Here is a 25,958-nt window from a genome sequence, read left to right as displayed (position 1 = left end):
GAGTGAGGGCGAGTCACCACACACAGTCGCACGGACTCACGGACGCAGTAACCGAGGCGTTGTGAATGAAAGATTTTCTTTTCGCTGCTGGCTTTTCCTTCACTTTCCGAGAGATGCAATTTTCTTCTTTTTCTCTGGCTCGGCTTTACATAATCAGTTGCGAATCACTTTAATTTGCTTTTGATTTCATTTTTTGCCTCCTCGACTTGCCACACTATGTTGCACGCACGCACACACACACACACGGCAGCAGGCAGCAGCAGACACACACAGACACGAGCGCTCCGCGTTGATGTTCGAGTTCGACTGACTGTCTGACTGACGACAGCAGGGAACTTCCGCGTTTGCCACAACAACAGTGCCACCACGAAGCACGAAAAGTGGTGCTTTCTGCAAAGCCCAAGGCCCGGGACTCGCCGATACCACTATGGGGATACCACTATGTTGTGCCTCGGATTTTTTGATTATTTTCTTAAAAAAATAGTGGACTTGGTGGATTAATTTTTAGCTGGGCTTGTGTGATTTAGCGAGAAGCCAAAGTGTAGATTGACTGAGGGTAGGATTTTTGTTGCTTGGTTTGTGGCGCGTTCATCGGGCCGAGCATGCAGATGAGAGAGCCAACGAGAGAGAGAGCGAGAGAGTGGCCAGGAGAGTCAGCGCAAGTTCATTTTCGGGCAGAGGGAGAGAGCCAGCCACGTGAGCGAAAAGTGAAGAAAAGTGAATTCACGCTCTCTGGGGTATCCGAGGAAAATGTGGTATCTGGCTTTTCCTGCTTTTCTTTTCTTCTTCTCTTTTGCCTAGCCACTCTCTTCTGCCAGTGTATACACACATAAATACAGAAAGAAGCATAAATAACACCTGCGCCTCTCCCCACGCCTGCGCGGAAGTGCCACAGAAACGTGCTCGACCAGCAACCCACCAGATACACATACAGATGCGAGGTTGAATCGCGGAAAAGCCAAAATTCATTGTTATCATCGCTAGGGGGTGGGAGAGGGATGGGGCTGCATGCAGAATGAACTCTGCAAAGCTGCCCAGAGAGAGAGGGGGCCTCTCTCAGCTGCCCCAATTCGCCTTTTTTTGCTGCTATATGGCCAAAATAATTACACCATTTATAAATTATCAAGAACCGCTTGAAAGGACCTTAACCAAGGCTTCCAGGAAGGGCCATAGACCGAAATGCCAGTACGGAAATTTCAATGACAAGGTAAATCCATTCCAGGCAAGGAATTTGAAACTGAATAGCTTCCTAGCAAGGCTGTTTGCCCCACAGGGGACACTCTAAGGACATCCTTACACTAATTGCTTATGTGTGGGGAGCCCCCCCCATCCCCTCAGCCTGGTTCTTTATGGTAGTGCCGTCCCACTCTGCGTTCCGATTATAAGTGGAGCATGACCCACATATCTGAATAAACAAAGCCCACCATCGATTGTGCGAATGTGTTCAGGACAGCGGCAGAGTCCTGGCAGAACAATTCAATTTGGTGCGTGTCTCCAGGACTCGAGTACAGAGCCGAAAAGCAGGATATTTATTTTGTTGGCATTAAAGGAATGCCAGGCATCTGTACGGATTTCAAAGCCCGATTGAGCTCGATTGGCTGGACCGTCAACAGCACACGACCACTGAGCGTATACGTAATATTCCAATATCACGCATACCACATGTTGTGTAGCATTCTCATTATTGCATATTGTATAGCATACTTAACAGAATATTTTTTATAGAATACCTCATAATACTTAACTATAATAATCATAGAAATATTTATTTTAATTATTAAACTATTATTTAACTAAGTTATATCCTTATTGGACCATAAAAACCGCTTTTTTAAATTATTAAAGATATTCTAGACAATAAACGGGTTTTATATTTAATTATGATATGGTGCTGGCCTAGAACTTATAGGTATAACTGTTATAAATAATATCTGTAATAGTATTAATAGTATTTAATTAAAAGAAATCATCGCAATCAATAGAGGTTACTGTCTCTCAAGCACATCACTGATATATTCAGCCAAGTTGGCCAATTGAGGGGAAACTTAATCAATGCCGATTCATCGACTGCTTCGAGAGTCCCTTCTTTGGTAAACAACTTTCGATAAGATTGGGTTCTTTGGGGGAGGAACGGGCCGCAGCCTGATTAGACGGCCAAGACTGAATGGCTCGCTGTGTGTACTCCCTCACATATGGGGAGTAATTTGTGGAGCAATCTGGCCGCCGTCTGGGCTGCGAAGAACTCGAGTAAACAAAACTAGTTGGCCACAGGCGGCCTGTAATTTTCCACACGACTGTGGGTGCAGCTGTGCCCAGACCAGTTCTCTGAAAGGTCGTTTCGATGGTCACGATCAGATCACTTTGGGTCTCAAATTATTACTTCTTTATGGTGGAGTATGATGACTTGTTTATTTATTACTAAAGTTTGTTCTGACAAATGGGTTACTTAATAATAAACAAAATAATAAGCTTGTAGGCTCATTAAATAAGTATATTATTAAATGATTATTAAATATTAAATTCAAATTTAATGACTTTTAGGGTAGGAAGTCTTCTAGAACAGTTCTCTGCCACGTGGTAGCCATTCCCGAGCCCAAAGGTAGATCTATACTCCGTGGGAACATGCCATACCTTATGTAGGTCATAGATGATAACCCCAAAAAGGGCGATAAGAGCAAGAATATAAACTAGAGAGGAACTAATAAAGGTAGAAAGAAGGGTCATTGAAATGGAAATGCAATTGTCAGTAGCTTTGAAGGAGAGTAAGCCAGCTCAGCGCCAAACAAAAGCTTGCCCGATCGCCAAGCGCGGGAGAGAGATAATCGCAGTGGGAGAGCGGGCCAGCGAGGGAGCCAAACCGGCGGCACAGCCAGCAAACAAAGAGCCGAGGCGACGGACACGAACGAACACATCAGCAACAAAGCGACGACAAACACACGAGGAGGAAAGGTCCGCCGAGTGGCGCACGGCTGGCACTCAGTGCGACAGAGACTGTCGTACCTGTTGTACGTACGTGTGCCACGACTGTCGAGTGCGGGTTATGGCCCAAAAACCAAAACCATAACCAAAATAAAAACCAAAACAAACTGAAGTAGAGCCCAGCAGCCAGCGAAGAATTTCCATTCAACAGTTGTCCAGATATCGGAGGAGGGAGAGGCTTGCACCATGTTTGAAGTCGCCTGCCTGATGTTCATCTGCCCCTGGCTCATCCTCGTCCTGCTCATGTTCATCGCCATGACTGTACTCTGAGTGCCGCCCATTCCGCCCCCAACCAGCAATGGGCACACGAATTGCAACATCGGCTGGCTGGCTGGCAGGCTGGCAGGCTGGGGGGCTGGCAGTGTGCCCAAACCGACATATTCCTACGAAAGTGCGCTCTGATTGTTTTTGTTACTTTTTGTTGTGTTGACCACCCAGAAGTGCAATGTGATTTAAATATAGTTTCCCCCGATCGTATTATGTAAGAACTTGTACCTTTTATACGTATATATCATACTTGTAGGTTTATGTTTTGAAATAAACTCGTAAGCAAAGCCACAAACTTAATTGGAGGGCAAGGCATGAGCTCTATTAGAGAGACAGCTTTACTAAACCTGTTTTCCCTGAGACTGCCTTGATTCGCTCAACTGCTCGTATACCTCGACACGTATTTTTGAATATATATTCCAATGCCTCATAACTCACTGCAATCTATCAATAAAAGTGTCTTGGGGATCTATAAATACCGGCTGGTTATCTCCTCTTTATTCATATCTAATTGCGATAGGGCCGCTAATTTGGGACATGACTTGAGTCGATTCATCTACAATCTACAGAGACAAGTCATTAAATTAGTAGGGGATTTTTAATCGGCCTGAGAACATGACCAAAGTCCAGACAACTCTCTCCAAGCAAAACAGTTGCATAACAGTTAATACTATTAATAATATTAACTTAATAGTGCTTATTTAATTCACTTAATTGCGTCAGAGACATCACTTGGCTTGAAGAAAGACTCTATAACTCAGTCTAAGCTCAGTCTAGCTCCTTTCTTCTATAATATTTTTTCATAATTTCTCTACCGATTGCGATAAACAACATATGTATTTGTTTCTGGTGGAATGTCAGTGAACTCACTCCCCAAAAGTTATTATTTGGTCAACCAGATCAGAGTTATTCCAATCGACTTGTGAACTCACTGCTATTTACCCAAGAGAGAAGTCGCACAAATATTGACCCATTGACGAGTGGGCAGAGTCACTTTAGCCTGATTCCCTTTCGGCAAACTTTGACTGGCTCTAGCCTCAGCTCTAACTTCAGGTATGATTATGCACGAATGCTCGCAAAAGCCAACTGAATTTTCATTAAAATGCAACAATTCTCGGAAAATGGGCCTGCAGAGACATCCGAGACACCATCGCGTGCCGTTTTCGTTGGCCCAGGTAATTCCAGTAGCGCTGGGAAGGGTACACCAGGTGGGCCCACAGTGCAATCACCTCCGGAAGGGGGGACGAGGAGCGAGACCCTTTGTGGGTCAGCAGGACTGCAGCTAGATGTTGCATGGTTGGGAGGTGGGTGAGCGGAATTGTTATTGCTATAAATTTTGAATGTTTACTTTTCCGTGGTGCGAGTGTGTGTTTGCCTTTTACATTTCGTATTTTGCATTTCGGAGTCTCGCAATGGGCACTATGAACTCGTAGTTCCGGCCGAGACAAGTCACCGCTGGCCACAGTTCATTGCTCTAATTCCCCAGCAACAGCAACAAAAGCCACAATGGCGCGAATAAATCGTATGCGTTGAGAGAACGAGCCAAACCCAAACCCTAAACTGCGGCACGTTCTTAGATATTGCTCGCCTTTGGTACCTTTTACTCATAATGCAGGGTATACCGGTACTACAACTGGTTCATTACATTACAAAATAATATTTGAGTGTTTTTATTAAAAAAATATAAGAAGAGATACATGTATGTGGATGTATTATCATCTAATGACCATAATTCTCAGAGTTAGGACTCATCCTATTCACAAAATATCTTTTTGTTGCATACTCTTAGGGGCTTCGGAACTAGCCACTGAAACTAGTCAGTGGAAATATGTGTATAACTCCTCTAAAAACCAGCCGATTTTTATGAATTTTGGTTTCTAGATATAAATTATAACTGGTATTAGTTCGGCATCATAATTCTCCCCAAAATCGCTTCAAAAAGAAGCTTTTTTTGATCAAGAATATATAATTCCCGTGTTACAAACATTTCCTGGACAACAATATACCCTTGCACTCCCCAACTAAGGAGTATAACAACTGCTTCATGCTTTGTTTGGATTCAAGCAACAGCTCCGCGTTTTATCGCCGCCATAAAATCACAGATTTCGCACATAATTAAATGCAAAGTGGCGGAGGGAAAAGCCAACCGCAGCAAGGCTGGCCAAAATCAAATTACAACTAATCATAATTTCAGGCAGCCATTGCGGTTTCAGTTGCTTTGAAGTTTGCATTTTTTTCCTCCGGCCTCCGGGTTGGATTGTTGCAGTTTTTGGTTTTGGGCTTGCCCCTGCAATTATTTGAAAGGGGCGGCAGCGCTTTTCTTTTTCCTCCACCGTCTAGCTTGGGGCACGACTTGGAGGCAACTAGTGACCTGCTTTTGTGCCTATTGGCTGGTGGATAGCTTTCCTCTCTCAACACCCTTGCTAACTATTTTAGAGACTATTCTACAACTGACTCTACTATGTTTCACTTTTCCAAGCAATTATTTCTGCTTTTCGAGCGTTTCTCGCTTTTGCATAATGGCCGATAGTCGATACACCATAATTTCGCCGAGCCATTCCATTAATTCCTCACCGCTGGCACACGATTGCGTGGCCCAAGTTTCGTAAGAATTTCCCTCGGATTATGCAAAATGGCAATAAGCGAAGACTTGTGCTTGTCCGCCTTTCGCCCTGTGCTTGTAACCCAAAACCATAATGAACTTAGCCATTCTAGAAAGGCCGTTCCTCCCCACCGACTGCTCATCTCGAGTTCGTTTGTCTCGCTTGTTGGAACTAGTGAACCGAGGAACCGTGTGCCAACAGCCCGCACTTTGGTCTGCCTTATGCCCACCTTCCTCTGCTCTTCCCAGCCATTATCGGCTCATTAGCTTGGCCAAATAAAGGCGGCCAAATGACGAACTGCCTCTCCGCCATGCGACTGTTGGCTTCTGTTCAGGGCTGGCCACGTGGCAATCATCTCGACTAGCGATGATTTATTAACTCTTATAATCAGAGCTTAGTCGCAGGGTATCTGCCACTCAATGACAGCCGCCTCCCCCCTTCAAAGTGGGTGGCACCGACACCTGCCAGCCTCAAATACTTGGCGTGCACCGCCTCGCATACAAAGTCGCAGCTGTCGTGGCATTATCAAGTCTAAAGTCTCTAAAGTTCAATCGGAATCCATCAAGATGCGGCCATGCCCAGTAATTCCTTTAATTGCGCACTGCCTTTGTTCTATTCGGTTCGAATTTATGCAACCGCTTCCCAGCGAGAATTATTCTTCGGAAAACGTATGCCAATTAAAGTAATTAAACTTTGAAAACGTTAACTGAGGCAAACGGTAGAGGAAGGGCAATAAAGATTTCAAATCGGCACTCCCACACTGGATATTAAAAAACTTTCAATATAAGTGGGTGAGTTGGAATAGAAGTAAGAATTATAGAAAGGTTTAGGGATCTTTAAGACACAGAGTGCTATTTTCAAAATATTTTATTTTAATTTCCGATAGAGCCTTTGAACACGTGTCGTTGGTGTCACCGCTCTGTCCACATTGTAGTTCCCTTCGCCTTCACCTCTGAATCGACATGTTAAGTGGCTGCCATTTAAACGTAATTTACCGCAAATTGCAATGCGAGGAAGGGAAAGAGTGCTATCCATATCCGAGGGTTTGTCTTGGGCCAGTGGGTGGTGGGAGGCCTGAGGTAGGGCGCTAAATTAACGATTTCTAGTGGCGAGTGTGCCAGACATGGTGGCGTCGCCATCGTTTTCATTGTGGCTGCCTTCGGTTGGTTGTCAAGTTTCAGTTTCAGAGCTGTCTATTGGGGGTATATGTCTCTGGATAATGCTAGGGTAATTACACCGATTAGGTTGACGAGTGGGTACTAACTTGGTACTAACCCAGGGGCTATGATTATGATTATCTTAGCAACGGACAAGACTAGTCACTAGTGATCTTGGAAGCTTGTCATGTTGATGAATACTGCTTATAATAAGTGAGATACCTCCGATTAACAATGATATCTCTGATATTAATTATATTTTTCAACTTACCAACCCAAACAAGTTACAAAATAAGGGGCCTTGCAAACAATAAAATGTACGTACCTGAAAAATAATAAAATAAATTTCATAAGTACTTCAAAGGTTGTTCAAACAAGAGCATTAGTCTTAAAATAGATCGATTGCGAATACTGCATAGACATGAATCTCAGACAATAATAAAAACAAAAATTAAATAAATAGAAATATGTACTTGAGGGGACCACTCGAATAGGCTCGAATGGGCAATAATTCGAAATGACATGGCAGACATCATTAGACAGGCAGGCAGTACGAAAAAATAGATCTCTGCTTGTTTTTTTTTGTTCAGCAAAAGTGGGCGACGAAGAACGATCTTAGACAGCTGAAGACGGAGACGATGAGGCACGAAAGTGTGGCACAGTAGAATTCCTCCTCCTCGAGAGGCCGAAAGGCAAACAAAACCATCACTGAGAAGAATACGAGAGAAATCTTCGGGCCAGACAGCAAAGTAAACATGAAGAATTGCCCGAAAAGAGAGCTCTTCTTCGCCTTGTCCAGCATTCATTATTCATTACATTTGGCCCGAGAAGACCGTGCCTCTGGCCCCAGACATTTCCATAAGATAATTGTTTTTGTTTGCCATTTTTTGCTTTTTTATTTTTACTCTCTGCTTGAATATTATTTTTGGCGTGTTTTGCTGCTTTTTTGGCTTGGCTCTGCTTCGTTTTTTTTCTGCTTTATGTTCGCCTTTGTTTTGCTTTTTTGGCTGCTTTTTTTGGGCATTGTGTTTTGCTCGAGTGGCTGCAAGCATTTGTGCCAAAAATAAACGCTGACATCATCGCACTCCGCACAAACATCGCCAATCGAGCTCGCTTTTGATTGTGGGGAGGGAAGATTTGTGGTGCCGGGGATTTGGAAGACCCTCTCCCCGAGGAGAGCCGAATACGCAACCAAAACCTGGCCCGCTTCTCTTGAGTGAGATGAAGCCCAGGGCCTCATCTTCGGGAGGGTGCCTAATTGAAATTCTAATTGGTCTCGGGGGGAGCTGGCTCCGTCCTCAGTGCTCCCGCCCAAGATAAACCGAACGAGCCACCGAATCGGATCTCGTTAGCCTTGAACTTGAGTGAATGCAAGAATGCGCAGAATTGTATTATCGTTTGGCGCATTATCATACATTTTCGGAAGCCACTGGGAGGGAGCACTGTTTTGGATGCAACTGTACTTGGTTTTCAGAAGTTTGCCATATTGAACCAAAAATAAGAGATTTTTTACAAGAGGGGATACTCAACAGTTACCAAGGCTGTACATCTAATTTTTGTGCCGACATATTTAAAATGAAAAGACGAGAATTAGAGCTAAAGAGCTAGGCTTTTAAAACTTTTCATTATATGAGATAAGTCAGTTAGATTCAACCGTATTATTAAATAGAGGTTGTACCTCACAGTAGTAAAGTGCCCGTATATAAATAAAAGAGGAGATTATTCGAGGAAATACTTTCCATCATGGTTTTACCTCAACTTAGTTGTGCCCTTATTTAATAAAAGATTGGAGTTCAATCACAAAATTTTTAACTATTTGAGATGAAACAGTATTGTGGATGAAGTAGGCGGAAGTAGTTTACTACTGTACTAGGTACGAAGTAGTTTGGTTTACAGAAGTAGTGTGACCATAAACATACGTGTAAAGGATGAAATGCAATAAAGCAATAATGTTTTGGTACATCTGTACTGCAATTTAAGTAATTATTAATTATTAAAAAAAACAAATAATAATGTGCACATATTGAACCTAAAAGAGAAAAATATATGCAACTGTACTTGGATTTTGAACAGGGGTTATACTAATTAGAAATAGTGTGCCCATATTAACTCTAAAAGGTGGAAGGATTTTTACATATTTTACTGAAATAGTGTGCCCATATCAAACATAGATGAAGAGCTTTAGACATTGAGAAAAATCCCGGTTTTGCATCCAACTGTACTGAATTTTGAGAAAAAGTGGGCCCATTTTTAATCTTAAAGATGGGATTTGAATTCAAAGCTAATTATTTTATTTCGATATTTTGGCTAACGCATAGATACTGTAGTATGTAAACCTATACTATTTAATAGAATCTAATAGAATAGATTATACTATTCTATTATATTCCTACGAACAACATTATGATTCACTCTTCTTTAAAAAGGTAACAACCACTAAGATTGGGAATGGTGTCTGCAATAGATAATCAAAGAATTCATAAAGTTAAGCCTATTTTGGCGAGGGGAAAACCAATACAACTACCCATCGGCAATGAGATAACTGAAGTCATTTCCGATTAATCATCCAATGCTTTTCATAAAGTGCTGGCTTTGAACTTTACAAATGTGAGTCATCTCAGTACTAAATAGATGAGAATTTTAGAAAGTAAACATATCTATAGTTTCTTGAGTGAAGTGGATGATGGAATCGTACTTCATGAAATGTGTTCCTATAGGAAATGTTAATAGACCATTTAGGAATAAAAATGTTGCTTATCAGGTGGCAAAGTACAAAAAAGTGGAGTTGTCTCTCTTGGATACCTAATTTAGTGCGCCATTCCCCAACAAAGCCCCGCCTTTGTGGGACTTCGCTTGTCATTTTCGGGGCAGATGGGGAGTCGTTGGAGACCCTTTTCAATTTTTGCGCAGTTCGCTGGCGAGAAATTGCGTTGTGGCCACCTCCAAGGAATTGCTTTTTTATTGCTTATGCGGCAACAAATGCTAACGCATCGCCATCACCATCATCATCATCGAAAAATAAATGCACGAAACACGAAACAGAATTACAAGGGAAGCCAAGTTTAGGAATGACATCATGCCGACGCAGAACCCAGCCCAAGGAGAAATTCGCACAACTTTTAAATGCGTTGAATGTTGATTGAATAGTTGGACGAGCGTGGCGAGTGGAGGAACTTCCGTCCTCCGACCAGATTGGCTTTTATAATTAAGCCAAAAGGGGGAATAAAACGGAGGAGCCCAAGGGCCCGGTGACTTGATTATAAATGGCTCCAGTCCACGGAAAGGATGCATTTTCTGATTGCCTCGTGAATCACCTGCAGAGTGACGTAATGTGAGGTTTTTTAGAGCCATTCCTAAAGTATTGATACAAAAAAGCCTGCAAAATGCGTTATAATTATGATATGTTGAGCTATTTAATAAATAAATTCCTTTGCGTTTGTTGGTCAAATAACAACGTGAAACATGGAATACTTTAATGGTTAGTTGTGCTGTAATTTGAATTTTGAAAATATTTGCAAAGCAATTAGTAAAAATAAATTAAATCAGAGGAGTAAATTAAGGTTCTCGGGAATTTTCAGATATAAAGAACGTGAAAGACAGTAATTTTAAAAAAGATTCACCTAAAAATAGAATAAATAAACAATTTAAACTTTATTTTTTAACAACTATTAAATTTTTTCCACACGAAGAACTGACATGGACAGCGTGCATTAAGCAAAGTATAGTCCCCCACCTTATAGAGCCCAAGTTTAATATCCAAAATGGAAAAATTACAACATTCAACGTGCAACATACACCACAGTTTAAAACATTATAGCAAACACCAAAACTTACAGAGTCCAATTCCAATTTAGGTTAATTATCTCCTATAACTCTTGTAGATTCTGACATTATAGTTACTATACTGTAACATAAACTTGATACTATAGATATAGCAGAGATGGTAGTTACTAGATCTATACTATAGATACTATGCTATACTATATAGCAGAGATGGCAGTTACTAGATCTATACTAACAGATACTATTATAAAGTTTAACAATATACATAAATATAGATACTTTATACCAAAAAGATACTCTGTAGATACTATAAGTATAAGTACATCTTGTAAATATTTTCTTCATTTTAAGGCAAATATATTGCCAATTATATTATTGTATCTGTCGCTAACCAGACTAGTTGGACTATTTAATATTACATTTTTAACATATCCTGAAGTATTTTGAGGAAAAGACAGTTTAAGGTTTTAGTCTTAGAATCTAGTCTTCTAGAGGTTTCTATAGATCAGTGGTCGGCACTCAATACATTGATATAATATGAATGCGTTAGTATTAGTAACGAATAGTAGAAAAAAGGCTGCGAGTAAAACGTTTCATACATTTATACTGTGTGTGTGAGGCAGAGCTCGGAGTATAGGGCCCTGCCGACCACTGCTACAGATACTACTTTAGTTTTACTATTTAAGACTTTATGTTCTATTATTTTGTTTACTATAAAAATAGCATAATTTTTATCCTAAAAAGCACTACAACTTTAAAATATTAAACTAAATTGGAATTGGGAACCCTGAGAGGGAGTAACACGGGAAAAAGCAAGCAACAAGCAGAAGACAGATTAGGAAGGACAGTCCACAACCGGAAAATTGAGACATCAACCCACACCGACCTTTTGAGAGTGATGGTGGTGGCGCGCTCTGCTGCACCACCGGATGTGGCTGCCGCAGCCACGGCGGCAAAGACGGTGGCGCACTCCAGCGGCGATCGCGGCCTCCGATCGCCGGCGAAGGGCACCTGCAGCCGCTGGAAGGCAGGGTCGTAGCTGAAGGACATCCGCGAGCTCGGGGCGGAGGGGTGGGCCCCGACTCCGGAGGCCTGGACTGGCGAGGAGAGCGACGTGTCCGGCGAACTGGCGTAGAACGGCGAGTGGGGGTAGGCGTAGATAGACGGACTAGCACTGAAGGCAGCCGCAGTGGAGGTCACGAATCCCGCCGCCATCCTGGGCTGCGAGTGGTGGTGCTGCGGCAGCGGATGCGGCTGCGGGAGTGGGTGCGGATGGTGCTGGGGACTACTGCCGGCACTGCTCGGTATGGGAATGGCCCGGCTGGCCGAGGCCCGGGTGTACATCGTGGGGGAGAACTGGTCGATGGCCTCCTCGTAGTCCTCCTCCGTGCTGGAGCCCATGTACAGGTTGGAGTCGCTGGCCCGCGCGTTGCTGGGCCACAAGGACTCGTCCACGCAGAAGGAGCTCCTGCCCGACTGGGACCGGTTGTAGTAGTACAGCTGGGGGTTCAGGCGATGCATAAAGCTCGGGTCGGTGGGGCCTCCTATGTGGGGATTGCTAAAGGCCCTCTTCCGATTCCCGGGAGCGGTGCTGGGGGCGGGTTTCGGTTTGGCAAGCGCATAGGACGCACGGTTCAAATAAACAAGAAGTAAAAAATGTAAAAAGAAAAAAGTTGATAGGCATAAGAAGTGGAAGGCTTGAATAGTTTCGATTTGGCTCATGGGGTTTCGATTCGGTTTCCAATTGAGGTTTAAAATTTTGTGACAATTTCGGGAGGAGTTCTTGGGAAGGATTCTGTGTTGCTTCAATGAGAGTGACTTCCAGAGTGAGCTTTGAACTGTGATCTGTGGCAAACAATCAGGTGACTTGATTGGTGAAGAGGATTGGTTCTGTTTGGCAACCTTTTCGTATTCTTTTTGCAAAGTTGCCTTGTTAATATAATGATAATCATATTGGAGTGCCTTGATGTAGTTTAATAAACACATTCGGTGATGTACTTTGTTGCAACTTCCGCTGCAAGTGGCATGCATTCATCGCAAATCAAATGAAGCCGCCCCAGAGTCCCCAAAGCCCTCTGCATCTCTAGAGGGGGCCCGACTTTGATGCAACATTGGCAGCAACGTGCCGATGCGCTCCAGTTCCCTCCACAAACAACTGAGGGTGCAACATCGACTGCAAAGTGCACATGATGGATGCGGCATGCTACACACGATTCATAAACGGATAAAAACGAAACTGAGGACTAAACGACCTGCAGAGAGCTTACAGTTTGTCAAGTCCATTGTTTAATTACTGGGTGACAGGGTATTATTTTTACAATATTTCAAATATTTGGAGGTTTTTTTTATGTATTTATCTACTTGTACTATATCTTTCGAGTCAAAAACCAGCAATCTATACCCTAGGAGTAGCACTAGTAGAGTTCAAGGGTATATCCTCTGTCCGTCTGCCCACAAAAAGGGCATATTTCTGCTTGTTTAGAAAAGTTGTCCTCACCCTCAATCTGTCAAAAGTCTAGTCCTATTTTATCTACCATATATAGAGAATTAAATTCTAATGGAGAGTATAGACTATATAGACTTAGTATAGACTTTTTAGGTGGCTTGTTTCAAAGTGTTGTTTAAAGAAATCATTTTTAAAGGTTATTTTAATAAAAAGAAACCTTTTTAAAAGGATAGACAGAAAGTGCAGAGTACCGGGTATCATATAGTTGAGAAACTACTGCAGTCTTTTCCACTTGTTGTTTATTTCCCTTCCACGAATCCAGGTCATGTCGCATCCAAAAAACAAAAACTACAAACCAAGTGCGAGAAAAAGCCCCACACTCCATAAAAGACTGGACTGTTTAAACTTTAAAGTATAAACAACCACAAGAGTTCATCTGCAGTCTCTCGACAATAGCGAAATGCCTCTTCTTTCTTATTTATTTTGGCGAATTATCCTCTGAGGAGACAAGTGTTTATTTGTGTTGCTTTGGCCTAGCGGTTTTTCGATTATTTGGGACTGCAGAAAAATCTTTCCTATATGGAGGCTTTATAGAAATTAGGGACAAAAGAGCCTTTGTAGCGTTGTTAGGATAGTATCCATAGGATACACATCATGAGACTATTATGGATGGATTTACTTCCTAGACAATCTTCTAGAGTTCTGGTAGAAATTCAAATAAAATTTAGAATTAAGGAATGAAAGTCCCCTAATGGAATGGGTTTAGTAAAGGTATGCATTTTGAATATTAGCCAAATAAACTTACTCTTATAATTTATAATGTATGTATATCTTGCCTATTTTTAACCAAAAGCCATAGCTTCACCACCCAAAAGCAATTTGTTTACCAGCCTAAAGGCACTTTCCCTCCTTTGTTAAAGCCATCCTTCCAAAAAGCACAGTGTCATCCTTTCTTGGCCCCACAGCCGGGTTGTCATTATGTGCCGTTAGTTTGTTCATCTGCCCTGCCACTTGCATAACCGCAATGTTGCAAAATTAGCATAAAACGAACCAAACAAAACAAAATGGGTAGCCCACTAAATGGAAAACTGTGGAAAACTGCATTGTTGGGGCAGCAACAAATTAAATGCACATTACATTCGGGGGCTCCCCTTTCCCCTTCCCATTTCCATTTCCATTCCACCATTGTGCTGTTTAGTATGTCGCCCCAAAACAAAAACAAAAGCGAAAAAAATCGAAAGCCAACGAGGAAATAAAAGTTAAAGAAAAGCAACCGTTGCTGTTGTTGGGGAAAATTAGGTGAACGGAGCTGCTGCCGAGTTGGGAGAAAAGTGCAGCCAAGCCAGGGAGCGAGCGGGAAAATTCCGAAATGGCAGCTTCAAAAACGCAGATCGGAGATAAGACAACAGAGACAAGCAGGGAAGGCTTGGGCTCAGCGAAGCAGAAGCTTAGATACCCTAAGAAATGCAGATATTTGAGGGTTAAGCTATCAAAGATCATAAGGGGTTACTGTTAATATATATATATGTGTGTTATACAGAAGAGAAAGAGAGTTCCTAAGAGAAAGGTAACTAGCCAAGAGGCTAACCCTCTTCTCAGTTGGTGCTTGTGATTAAAAATATCCTTAAAAGCTTTGCAATGTGGAATACCTCTTTCGAAGGGTATGAAAATCATTAAAGAAATTTACAGCCATTTCTGCTTTACAAAAAATAATAATAATAAAATAAAACAAAGCTGGGGAAGGGGGTAAATTAATCGCTGTACAGTTTTGTTTTCGCATTTATCTCCGGATTTTCATCGCTTTTACCCGCCGAGCCAAAGTTGGTTGAAAACTGCGCCTCATCGGCTTCTATTTACGTAATTCGATGCCCAATCTCTGCGGATCTCGTTCGCCATTCGGCAGCTTGCGAAGCTTGACAGGACAATTAGCTCGTAAGGACAGAAGAAAGGATTATGCAAGAGAGGCGGTGTAAGAGGAGAGGAGAAAGAGCTAGAGGTGGAGGAGGTCTAGGTAGAGCTACGCAACAGGACAACAAAAACCATTAAAAACCAGGAACTAAAACCATTATTAACATCCGCTAGTACCATGAAGATGCAGTTATTTTCAAACTTTTATCATTTTTATATCATTTATGGAGATTTTATTAAAATGTAGGACTGACGTATGTTTTAAGGACCCGTTTATTTACAAGTTAGCTAGTTTGGGATGCGTGATTAGTTAATTACTACATGATCATAGACAGCGATTTAAAAAAATAGAGAGAGACTAAGGCAGACAGAGGACAAACAAAGGATAGAAGAACAGTTATGAATATTTGATGAGCGGTTGGAAGGGAAAAGGACAACGAAATACTCACATACGAACCAGGGATATGATATAGTTTTCATATTATTTTCATGTGGCTTACCTGGAAATAAAAAAAAGTGCGTAAATTAGATATTTTAATATACAAAAGCTTTCTCTTTAAAATTAAAATATAATACTTAATATTATGCAAAGATAATATACGTTAATTTAATTAAAAGTTTAAAATTCCTATTTCAAGTAGTTTACATTCTACAAAACTGCTTGAATGAAGTTTGAATCTGTCTCAACTGCTTTCACAAAATATGTATAACTACAAAGACTGCTTTGCTGGTTTTAACATTTCAAGTAAAATTTCCAAGTAAAATAATTTGTAAGAAACTTAACGTTTCTACTATGTCACGACAAAAAAAAGGTTGGAGTCCGCGCTAGTAGCGTTTATTTTTATTTACATGTAGATATTGGGATAGATACTTTTCAAGTAGGTATAAAATCAACTAGCACCCCCATGTATAGTGACAAAATGTGAAAGTAAATTATTCATGTAAAGTACATTGTATATTACAAAGTCATAACTACAATAACAGAAAACAAAGTGTTAACAAAGTTAACAGAATTTAAGCAAAAAATCTAACAAAGTATATAAATGGAAAAATATATCTTATAAATATATCTTAATAATTTCAATAAAATTAATGAAAGATTAATTAATTAAAACTTCATAGTATTTCTATTTTAAACTAATTTGTCTAATGGATAAACCCTATATGCAATAAAGCACTTTAAACATTCAGATTTAAGCCAAATTTAATATTTGAGCCAATTTAAATTATTATTAAAGCTAATTTAATATTTTAGTCAAATAAATATTATATATAGGCATTATATGACAAAATATAGACACATAACGCAAATAGTTGAAAAAAAGGAGCACAACGCAATAGACGTCTGTACTGTGTTTGCCTTCCGAGCTACCGCAGATTTAGTATTATTTTGTTGTTGCGAAAAATAGCAACAAATACAAACAAGGCGATAATATGTGCAGTGACCAAAAGCGATCGATCAATAACAAAATAAAGGCTGGCGGAAGGCGGGAGAACTGCACAGAGTGCGATAGAATCGGAAAACAATAACAAAACAAAACAGACGACGATAGAATGCAATTAGAAGACGTAAATAAAGAGAGAGGAGAGCGAGAGAGCACACGTGTAAGATGTAAGAGCGTAAGAGAGAGAGGAATTCTTTCGAGTGATAAGAAACGTGAGATCGCCGCCCTCTCTCGCTAGTCTTTGTCGCATTTGTTTTGTTTTCGTTTTTTGCATTGTTTGTTTTTTTCTCTTCCGTCGTTTATAATAAAAATAGCAATTTGCGCACTATTTTTAAATGTTTTGAAAAATTGTTTAATTTATTCATTTTCCCTGTCTGTTTCGCCCGTTTTGTTTTTTGTCCGTTTCAGTTTGTTGTTGCTGTCACTCACAGCGGCGGGAGCGGAAAAAAAAAAATTAAAAAACTAAACCCCAAGGAAAGGCAAACAGTTTTGTCGCTAAAAGAGAATTGGCGAAATGGAACACCCCCTCCTCCGACCCCCTCCCACTCACAGTACAACACACGCCCCTCTAGATATCTCGCAGATACATATGTATCTACCACATGACAATTCGTTTAAGCGCCTTGGCGCCAACTGACAAACGAAAAATATATTATTTTCTATTTTTTGTCACCATTCCGCGCCCGTGTAGTGCATTCTGCCTAAAGCCTTCCACTACTTAGTAGTGGCGGTATGTAGATGTGTGTCCCCTCCCCAACACTGTGGAATTCACGTAAGACAAGCATAATCGATGGCCTGCTCGGTGCCGTCTCTTATCACCTGCCAGCTTGATAAGAGGAATCATGGTAAAAAAAAAAGCAAGGAAAGAAAGCAAGGCGGAAAGCGTACGCGTGCTGCAACGGGCCGAATTTTAATTTCCCAAATTGATAAATGCGCCAAAAAATGACTTCATACTTTTGGCAAAATTTCCGGGAAGCCGCCAGGTCGGAAAGATAAAATAAAATAAACTAAAATCATATGGTTTTTTTGGGGAACTTGTATGTATGAAGAGGTGCATTATCAACATGATTTAATTAAGCAACGATTGTGAGAATGTTTTAATAACATATTAGCTCAAGAAAATTATAAAAATTCGAACCAAAATATAATTGATTGAAGTTTTAAATAATTTTAGTGCAAAAATAAGATTACAACAATTAGTAAAAATTTGAATAATTTGTTTCTGGCTTGTAGGGCAGAATATGAACGTTTTAAGGTGGTGTTAAGCTCTTAGGGGTGTAACATAGCTCTTAGGGGCCATAAAAAGATATACTTCACAAAATATTTTCAAATCTAAAAAAAAATGTAATATTTTTTTTGTTATTTTCGTTTTTTTTTTTTATAATAAAGTTGGAAATCGTAGAATTTTATATACGGCATACCTATGACAGAGACATCATATAATTATAAATATAAATTGCCTTTTAATTTTAATTTAAGAAAAGTTTATTAAATTCTACTATTTTTTCTCCACAAACTAGTTGGTATCTCGAAAATCTTTCTACGATTTTCAAAAACGGTTTATGAGTTTTAAAAAAATATTGGTAACCAATTTTAAATAAAAGGTTTTTTGAAAACCCCATTCGAAGCTTTTTTTTTTAAATAGAGCTATACTTCTTTCAACTACATTTTCGAAAGAACAACTCTCTGATTAATTTACAGATACAGATAGATATAGAATATTTGGACAATATTTTCGACAGTTTGTAGATATTAATAAAAAAGATTTTTTATGCTACGATACCCATGTAACCCCTCAGTTTTCTTTGGTAAACCATTTCCCAAAAATTCATACCAAAAATGTTGTTTATTGATTTATGTTTCTTCTCGAAAATGTTTATGGCTTAAATATTAGGATAGGCCGATCTCCTGCAGCCAGCCGTGCAGTTCACTCTGCGGAAATAATTTTGGCAATGACAAATTTGCCGATCACAAGGTAATGATAAAACAAATGCACCATTGAATTCAAAATAAACAGCGAGGAAAATAAAATATTTAAACTAAAGATTACCCTGTAGATCGTTTTATGAAAGATACATTTAATTTATAGTTTAGTATATGGTTTTAAAGTAAAAATATTTTAAAAAACTAAAAGTTAAAGACAAATATTTGGCTTGTAATTGTTTCCTACACAACCTATGATCTGAAGTGCTCATCATTTGAATCTCATTGGGTGTGAGACATCGCCACCGTTCGTGCAAAGAGTTGTATTTATTTAATTTTAATTCATGTGCCTCTTTTTCAGACTTTTCATCCGATTTCTGAGCGTCAATGACAACGACAGGAGGGGGCTTGTGTGGGTGGGTGGGTGCTGTTGTCTCGCTGCTACAAAATAATTAGTAAAAGTAAATAAATTAATTTCGGATGGTGCCGCGTGAGGAAAATTAATGCGAAATTAATGGAGCGTCAAGGCGTCTGCCGCTTGAATTGCCCAGCCATAGCCGTATCCATATCCACATCCACATCCATATCCCAGACAGTGGCAAGTGTTTGGTTGCATTTTAATTAGTAATTTATTAATTGGCTCTCGGGGAGCGCCACACAAAAGTGAATCAGAGGAAAGTGACTATTTCACGTGGCGGGAGGATCACCTTCCGGGGGCTCAGGGGTGTGGGCTCCGAAAAAAGGAAGTTCATAATCGAATATGGATCACTTTAAACTGCCTCTGGATATGAGTAATGGCAATCATAAGCTTCCTTGACAATATGTCAGTGGGTGTGTAGGACTTTTTCCAGGGAACATGGACGTGGACGTCATGTGGGCGTTGTCGCAAAAATATGAAGCAGCGCGAAACAGCTGTTGGCCGCTGACTCCACACAGCTGCTGCCTTGCATCCTCCACCGCTGTTGCCGAGGGGAGAATTGGCAACAAAGGCTTGCTCCGCGGGGTGGTGGTGGAGCGAGGAGTGTATATCCACCAGCCGATGACTAATAAGCACTCGGCACTCACACTCACACTCACATCCCCGGCCAACAAAGACGGCCCACCATCGGCTGGCAAACAACAACAAACAAAGCTCCACAACAAACACTCCAAACTTAAACCTAAACCGGCCAAATAGCTGAAACGAGGAGACCGACCAGACAAAGAAGAAACCGGCTTAAAATAAAACTCACAACAAATTTAAAAACATTAAAACAAAAATTATATAAAAGCTGCTAAATGGAAGTTTTTTAATAAAACGTGCGAGAAATATTAAAGAAAACTCTTTTTAAAAATTGAGTTTAGTTATCAGGAGAAAGTATTTAGGAGAAAATGATTAAAAAACGATCCAGTTTTTAATTTGAAATCTTTTAATTATATCTTTGTTTTCATGGGAATATCCCAGGCATCTGCGTGGGCGTGAAACAGTCACCCAGACTCATTTAGTTTTGGCTCATTCAGACTAATACTCAACTAAAGAAAATTCAAGAAAAAAAAAAAAAAAAAAAAAAAAAAAAAAAAAAAAATGGATGTATCTTATACTTATAAGATGTTTATCAGAAACCTATTATTACATCACAGATTCATCAAGTCTAACTAAGATAATGATAATAATCAAAAATATTTAATGAGAAGTTTCTTTGTTTCGCTTTTGTAATCAAAATGTATCATAGGTTCCCATCTAAGGTTATATGTATATGGAATATATAACATAAAATATAGAATATTCGCATATTTCATTCCCATTACTTGATTTAGTAACCCCCATGACTCTAAGACATCAGTGTATTGAAAAAAATAATCATTTTTAGTAAGTCAAAAAGTCAAAATAATCTTCTAACTAGGATAATACTTAATGATAGTGATAATAATGTTGCTTCATATCCTAAATATTGGCTAATCCTCATAGATTTCTAAGAACAGCAGCCTATTGTTTCCAAACGAATGGCTTTATATTTTAAATTTATTTCTAGTCATTCCTTAGGTAGGAAAACTTACGTAAAAGTGAAACTAAAATTAATCAACTTCCCATCCTCACAAATAAATACTCAGTGACTAACTTATACAGTCTTTCTCCAATGATTCAATTCAAGGGAAAGCCCTAAGTATCTCGTATTTCCTGGGTCGTTGACCTCACGCCAATCCCCACCTTAGTCTGACTTCTAACGATGGAATTATCAAATAGAGTGCGAAAACGCTCCCCCTCCTCCATGCCTAACCATATTGGGTCAAAAAGGGCCTGATTAAGGAAATGCATTTGGTCACGCGTATTTCTCAGACTGCTTTGAAGGTCCGTCGCCGGTTCCATGTTTTGAAAAGGTTGTTTTTATGGAAAAAGGAATGTTCTGGCTGTTGACACGCACTCTGTGTTTTGGTTTCTATTCGCAACACTTGTGGATTTCGGGTCAACTAAATGGGGTTTTGATTAAAGAACCCAGATTAAAGAAGTAATCGATATGACAGTTAAAGGGTATGCTTACTTACTATATTTCTTATTAAGACTTTGTTTAAAATATACACGAACATGCAAAATTTCTTGCTTGCGGGCCTAAACATTTTTAAGAAAAATATTTCAAAGATGTAAGGCATAGTTTATTAATGATAGTTTGGTAGTATTGATAGAGATAGTATTTCAAAACAAATTCAGAATTAAATTAATTAATCTGTCAAATCAAAATTAAATTTTGAACAACAAAATTTTAAAAAATTGGAAACTTATAGTGGAAGACTCTTTTTATTTTATAACACTATAAAATCAGAAGGAACGAACATGTATCCTTATAAACGAAGCTCAAATATCACAAAGCTTCGAAAGGATCTGTTGTGAAAATTATTATTCTAATGCTGAGAATGGAACTTGTGTGTGGTGTGTTGGGACACCGCTTATAATACTTGGTCTCACTAGCTTTTACACAAGATTTTAGATCATTTGTAGTTACTTATTTTAAATAAAACATTTTTTGATATTGGTGCGTAAGCTAGTCTGATTTAAAGGAATACTTGAAACAATATATGTGTGTTTTTCTATATCTCCCAGACTGACTGTCACTAAAAGTGGACAACAAACCACCGCCCAGCCCATTCGCAATGCACTTTTTAACGACCTTTCCCAGTCTGGCAGTCAGTCAGTCAACCCGAAGACGCCCCCGCAGTCGAGTCGGTGCGAACGATGCTAATTGAAGGAAAGGTGCAACTAAAAAGATGTAAACACGACGCCTTTTTACACTTTCGTGTCTGCGTCTGCAACTTTCACGTTTAGCTTCAGCGCCGCTTAGTTTCCCCCAAGACCATTTGACATTTGCCAGTTTTCCGGCCCAGGCCCCCTTTTCCGAGGCACTCGTTATTGATTTTCAGTCTCAGTTCGACTAACTTTCCACCACTAGCAGTGGCAGTGGCAGCCAGTGGAAATTGCGTTTCGGTTCAGTCTCGAGCCTTCCCCCGAAATGCAAATCCATAATCAACTTTCTGCGATTTGTTTTTTGTTTTTTGTTGTTGGCCCACACACGACGATAATAATTTTGCTTATTTTTTGCAGTAACTGGCATGGCTGTCATTTTTGCAGTCAAGGTCGTTCTTCGGCGGGGTGGTACCTCTTCCAATGGTTCCGGTCCCCGTTCCCAGTTCTAGGCTCAGGCAACAGTTTACTTCCGTATTCCTTAGCTATTTAAAGGTGTGCTGTTTGTACCTATAGCGGTTTTGTTTAGTAACTTTGGGTTTGAAAGTTGGGTTTCTTTTCAGAACTAACTGAAAAGGATGTTATTAGAAAGGGACTGTGTTAACTTTTTAATAGCATGGCTGGGGACTCGTTTGTTTATTCGATTTCCACCCAACTACCAGCTCTACAAACATTTCTCAAGAGTTGGTTCCTTTTCCGAATATCTAAATAAGCTTGTCATGCCAGCAGAGGGTTAATTAGAGGATCTGTCCATAGCCTGTTTGGAAAAGACTAGAATTCGCTGCCATTTAATAAAGCAATACGATAACAAACAGCAAATAAAAAAAACAGCAAACAGATACGATAATTGTTTCTAGTTTGAAATGTCAGTCAAGTCTGGGAGTTGAGTTCAACTCGCAAACCCCAAGGAAAGGAAAGGAAAGCTGATCCTAACCATATGGCCTCTGGTCTGCGAACTCGTTAGACTACTAATAGTACTCTTCTATAGTAATAAAAACTGTGTACTTTATCATCTGACAACAAAATTAATTCTTTTATTTAGTGATAAAATTTAAATAAATTTACAAAACGCTGCCTCTCGGTTTGTAAGAAGCTCGCACGATAAATGGCCATTTGCATTCAGAACACAAACTCATTCAATTGACGGCGATTATTGACCCACTGTGGGATGGGATGTCTCACCAGTGACCAGGCCTGTTCAGAGGGGGGAAAAAGGGGCGAAATGGAGACATTGCTCTGCAGTGGTTGCTATTTTTCGCAGACTGTAGAAATTTATGAGCAAATAAATATGGCTGATACTGCCCTGTCCGCCCGCCCGGCCGTTCTTTCTTTCTCGCTTCTCGGTTCTTTGTTATTTTTTCTTTTAGTATTTAAATCATGTGCTCGGCTGGCTGTGTCCCTGCCGTCCCGCCCCGCCCCGCACCGCCACGCCTTTATTTTGGCACTTCCTCTATCTGTAGGATCGCAGCCAACTGACGTCTATCAATAAATTCCTTCGGCTTCTTTTGGGCTCTTCCCACAGCGCAGGTTCATCTTCTTTCAAAAAAAAAAAAAAAAGTATCTGTATCTGTATCTGCTCTGCATTTGACTTGCAAATATGGAAAAGTCAATAGCCAAAGTCAAAGCCACTCGTCAATCAATCAATCCAGAGCCGATTCAGCGCACAAGGGGCGCCCATAAATCAATAAAAGGCGTTTCGCGCTCTGTCAAGGTTTCAATCTTCAGACTGCTGCTGTCTTTTCTTTTTTTTATAAATTATAGGAAGAATGTCGAAAGCGAGTGAGAAAAGTGTCAATTATGGGAAAATATGCAAAAAGCTCGGAACTAGAAGTAATCGGAGGTATTCCCTTGGCCGCCCGCTGAAAGCGTGTGCTCGCTTGGAAACACCTGTTCGGCGTTTCAGTTCGCAACAGTGGGGCAGCCGCGAGGTTTTTTAGCTTGTGATAATGATTGGAGGGAGGGAGAGGGACAGAGAGATCCCCTCGTTAACATTCTTGCTTGGCAACACAAGGAATTTCGGGTTGGAAGTGGAATTTAAATAGAAACTATTTCTATAAAAAATATATATTTTTGTATTTGGAAGAAAACTAAGAAATTATTAGAAAATAGTAAGAAGATAATAATTGAATGTCTCTAATGTTTTATATTATTTATTTAATCATCGCTTTCTTGCTAAACTACCCATAGATTATGAAATCCTCATCGAATATAAAGAATTATTACTGCATCCATGCAAGGCCCCTCCCTATCTGAAAAGCTAGGGGCGTTAAAAAGAAAAACAAACAAAAAACAGCATCGCTGGCCAAAAATGTAAGGTGCTAAAAATATTGGCGCGAAAGAATATTCTATATAATAGAATATTTGCGAATAGTTGAAGCTACTCTCTGATCTGGAAGAAACTGAACTAAATCTAGAATTCTATTTCTTCGTTCTTCTCCAAACAAGAGTCACCGAGAAAGAGAGGGAATAATTCAAAACATGAATTAAATCTAATTTATTTCATTGAGTTTAATAAACGCACGAGAAGAACAGAGGACTGCTGGCCTTTCCTCTCTCTCTGTCTTTCTTTATCTGTCTAGCCCTCTCTTTCCGCCAAAGAGCGTGAGAGCTGAAATAAAGAAAAAATGCCACGCGCAGTAGAGTTTATTTTTAAACAACAACAACGCATTATAATGAAGGCAGCAACAACAACAACAACAAGAAATAGTCGCACATTGATAGGCGATGCTTGATAGCGAAAGGCGGTGGAAGGAGGCGGCTTCAGGGGCGGGGGACGACTGGCGATGGCCGTATAAAAATCAACTTCAATATTTGTGTCTATTTTTAGACACAAAATGAAGCGATACGAACGCATGACCGTGTGCCTGTATTAGTGTGTGTGTGAGTGGGGTGTGTGGCGAGAGAAAATGAGAGTGGGCGAACCGGAGAGTGTAAGAGAGCGGCTGTTGTAATGCGCCGGCCAACGATCGCACTGCAGTAACAACAGCAACAACAACAAACCAAAACAACAGCAAGAACAACGAACCACAACAACACAGTGCCGAAGCTCTCACCAACAGTATCTGTGTGAGAGCTGTCCATGTGTGGGTGAGTTGGTGAGTTTTTGGGGCCGAGACGTCAGACAGACGGGGCGACGTCAAACAGGCGTGCGGTTTTTTGTTTTTATTTTTAAATACCCTTTTTACTTCATAAATGGGGTATGTTGGATCTATGTATATTTATTTCTTTTTAATATTTTAATAATATTTTTAAACTTGGTTTTTCTAAATTCTTTAAAGAGTAATATTTCAAGATAATATTAAAATTCATTAATATTATTAGTTCGTTAACCATGTCATTAAATGTAACAGTATTTGGGTGCCCTTTTCATATTTTATTGAAAAGCTCTTAATAATTGTTAAACCGCACTTGGTTTTAGGATAACAACGTTTCTATATTTTAAGATAAGATGGGATAAGAAAGTATTCTAATTTTGGTCAAAAAACCTAAACTTGTTAGGGTTAATTCGTTAAAAAAAACTGAACATGTTTGCGGTGGTCATTAGCCTCGGTGATCAGAAGGTCATCATAAATGGTAAAATCAAAATATTAGATTATGTTATATAATCGTTGGCCCCTGGGTTTCGAACGTTACCTGACAAAATGTATACACTTCAAAGTTTCAATCGCTACAGTAGTTTTGGTGATAAAAAATTACTTTCTCCTTAAGTATATTTAATTATTGTAAATGCAGTTTTCTTTTGTAAAATATATAATCCATAAAAGGTTTTATGTTATTACATTGGATAATTGCAAAATATATTTTAGCAATAGAAACCCCCTTTGACTGAAAGGGTATATAAGCTTCGACACAGCCCGAATTTAGGCTTTCCTTTCTTTTATTTTATTGTCAATATAATGTATTTTCTTCCAATTAAGAAATATAATTATTGGACTACTATTTTTAAATATTTCTTACCACTTTTACAAAAACCTATTATATTTTTCTTATATTTTTATTACAATATTTTTGGTAACTGCTTTTGGGCAACTCACTCGCTTTAAATTCCATTAGCCATTTCAACAGCCAAAGTAATAATGGCAATTACAAATATTATTAGCTAAGCAGCTGCAATCGGTGCAGTTTTCGTCATCAATTATAGAAAGTTGTGTGGCGCCTAGCCGCTGCCTGACTTATTCCCCAGCCCAGTACCCAGTACCCACTATGAGCATCGAATTTCCCGAGCGAAGGTCA

At 39.7% G+C, this 25,958-nt stretch overlaps 1 protein-coding gene across 5 annotated transcripts in view; it reads right to left on the bottom strand.

Annotated features, from left to right (window-relative positions):
* bun (TSC22 domain family member bunched) overlaps nt 1-25,958 on the bottom strand; it is an 88,709-nt gene that overhangs the window by 45,889 nt on the left and 16,862 nt on the right. For 4 of the 5 annotated variants that reach the window (XM_070276992.1, XM_070276993.1, XM_070276994.1 and 1 more), the window contains exon 3: nt 11,676-12,380. The exons of the other annotated variant lie outside the window; for it this stretch is intronic. In XM_070276992.1, the coding sequence (XP_070133093.1) occupies nt 11,676-12,380 (705 nt within the window). The remainder of the gene's footprint in view (nt 1-11,675; nt 12,381-25,958) is intronic. 5 annotated transcript variants of the gene reach the window in all.

This window comes from Drosophila bipectinata, chromosome 2L (genome assembly GCF_030179905.1).
Source record: "Drosophila bipectinata strain 14024-0381.07 chromosome 2L, DbipHiC1v2, whole genome shotgun sequence".
Lineage (NCBI taxonomy): Eukaryota > Metazoa > Arthropoda > Insecta > Diptera > Drosophilidae > Drosophila > Drosophila bipectinata.
Note: the sequence above shows the minus strand (reverse complement) of the source record. Positions and strands in the feature narration are given on the sequence as shown.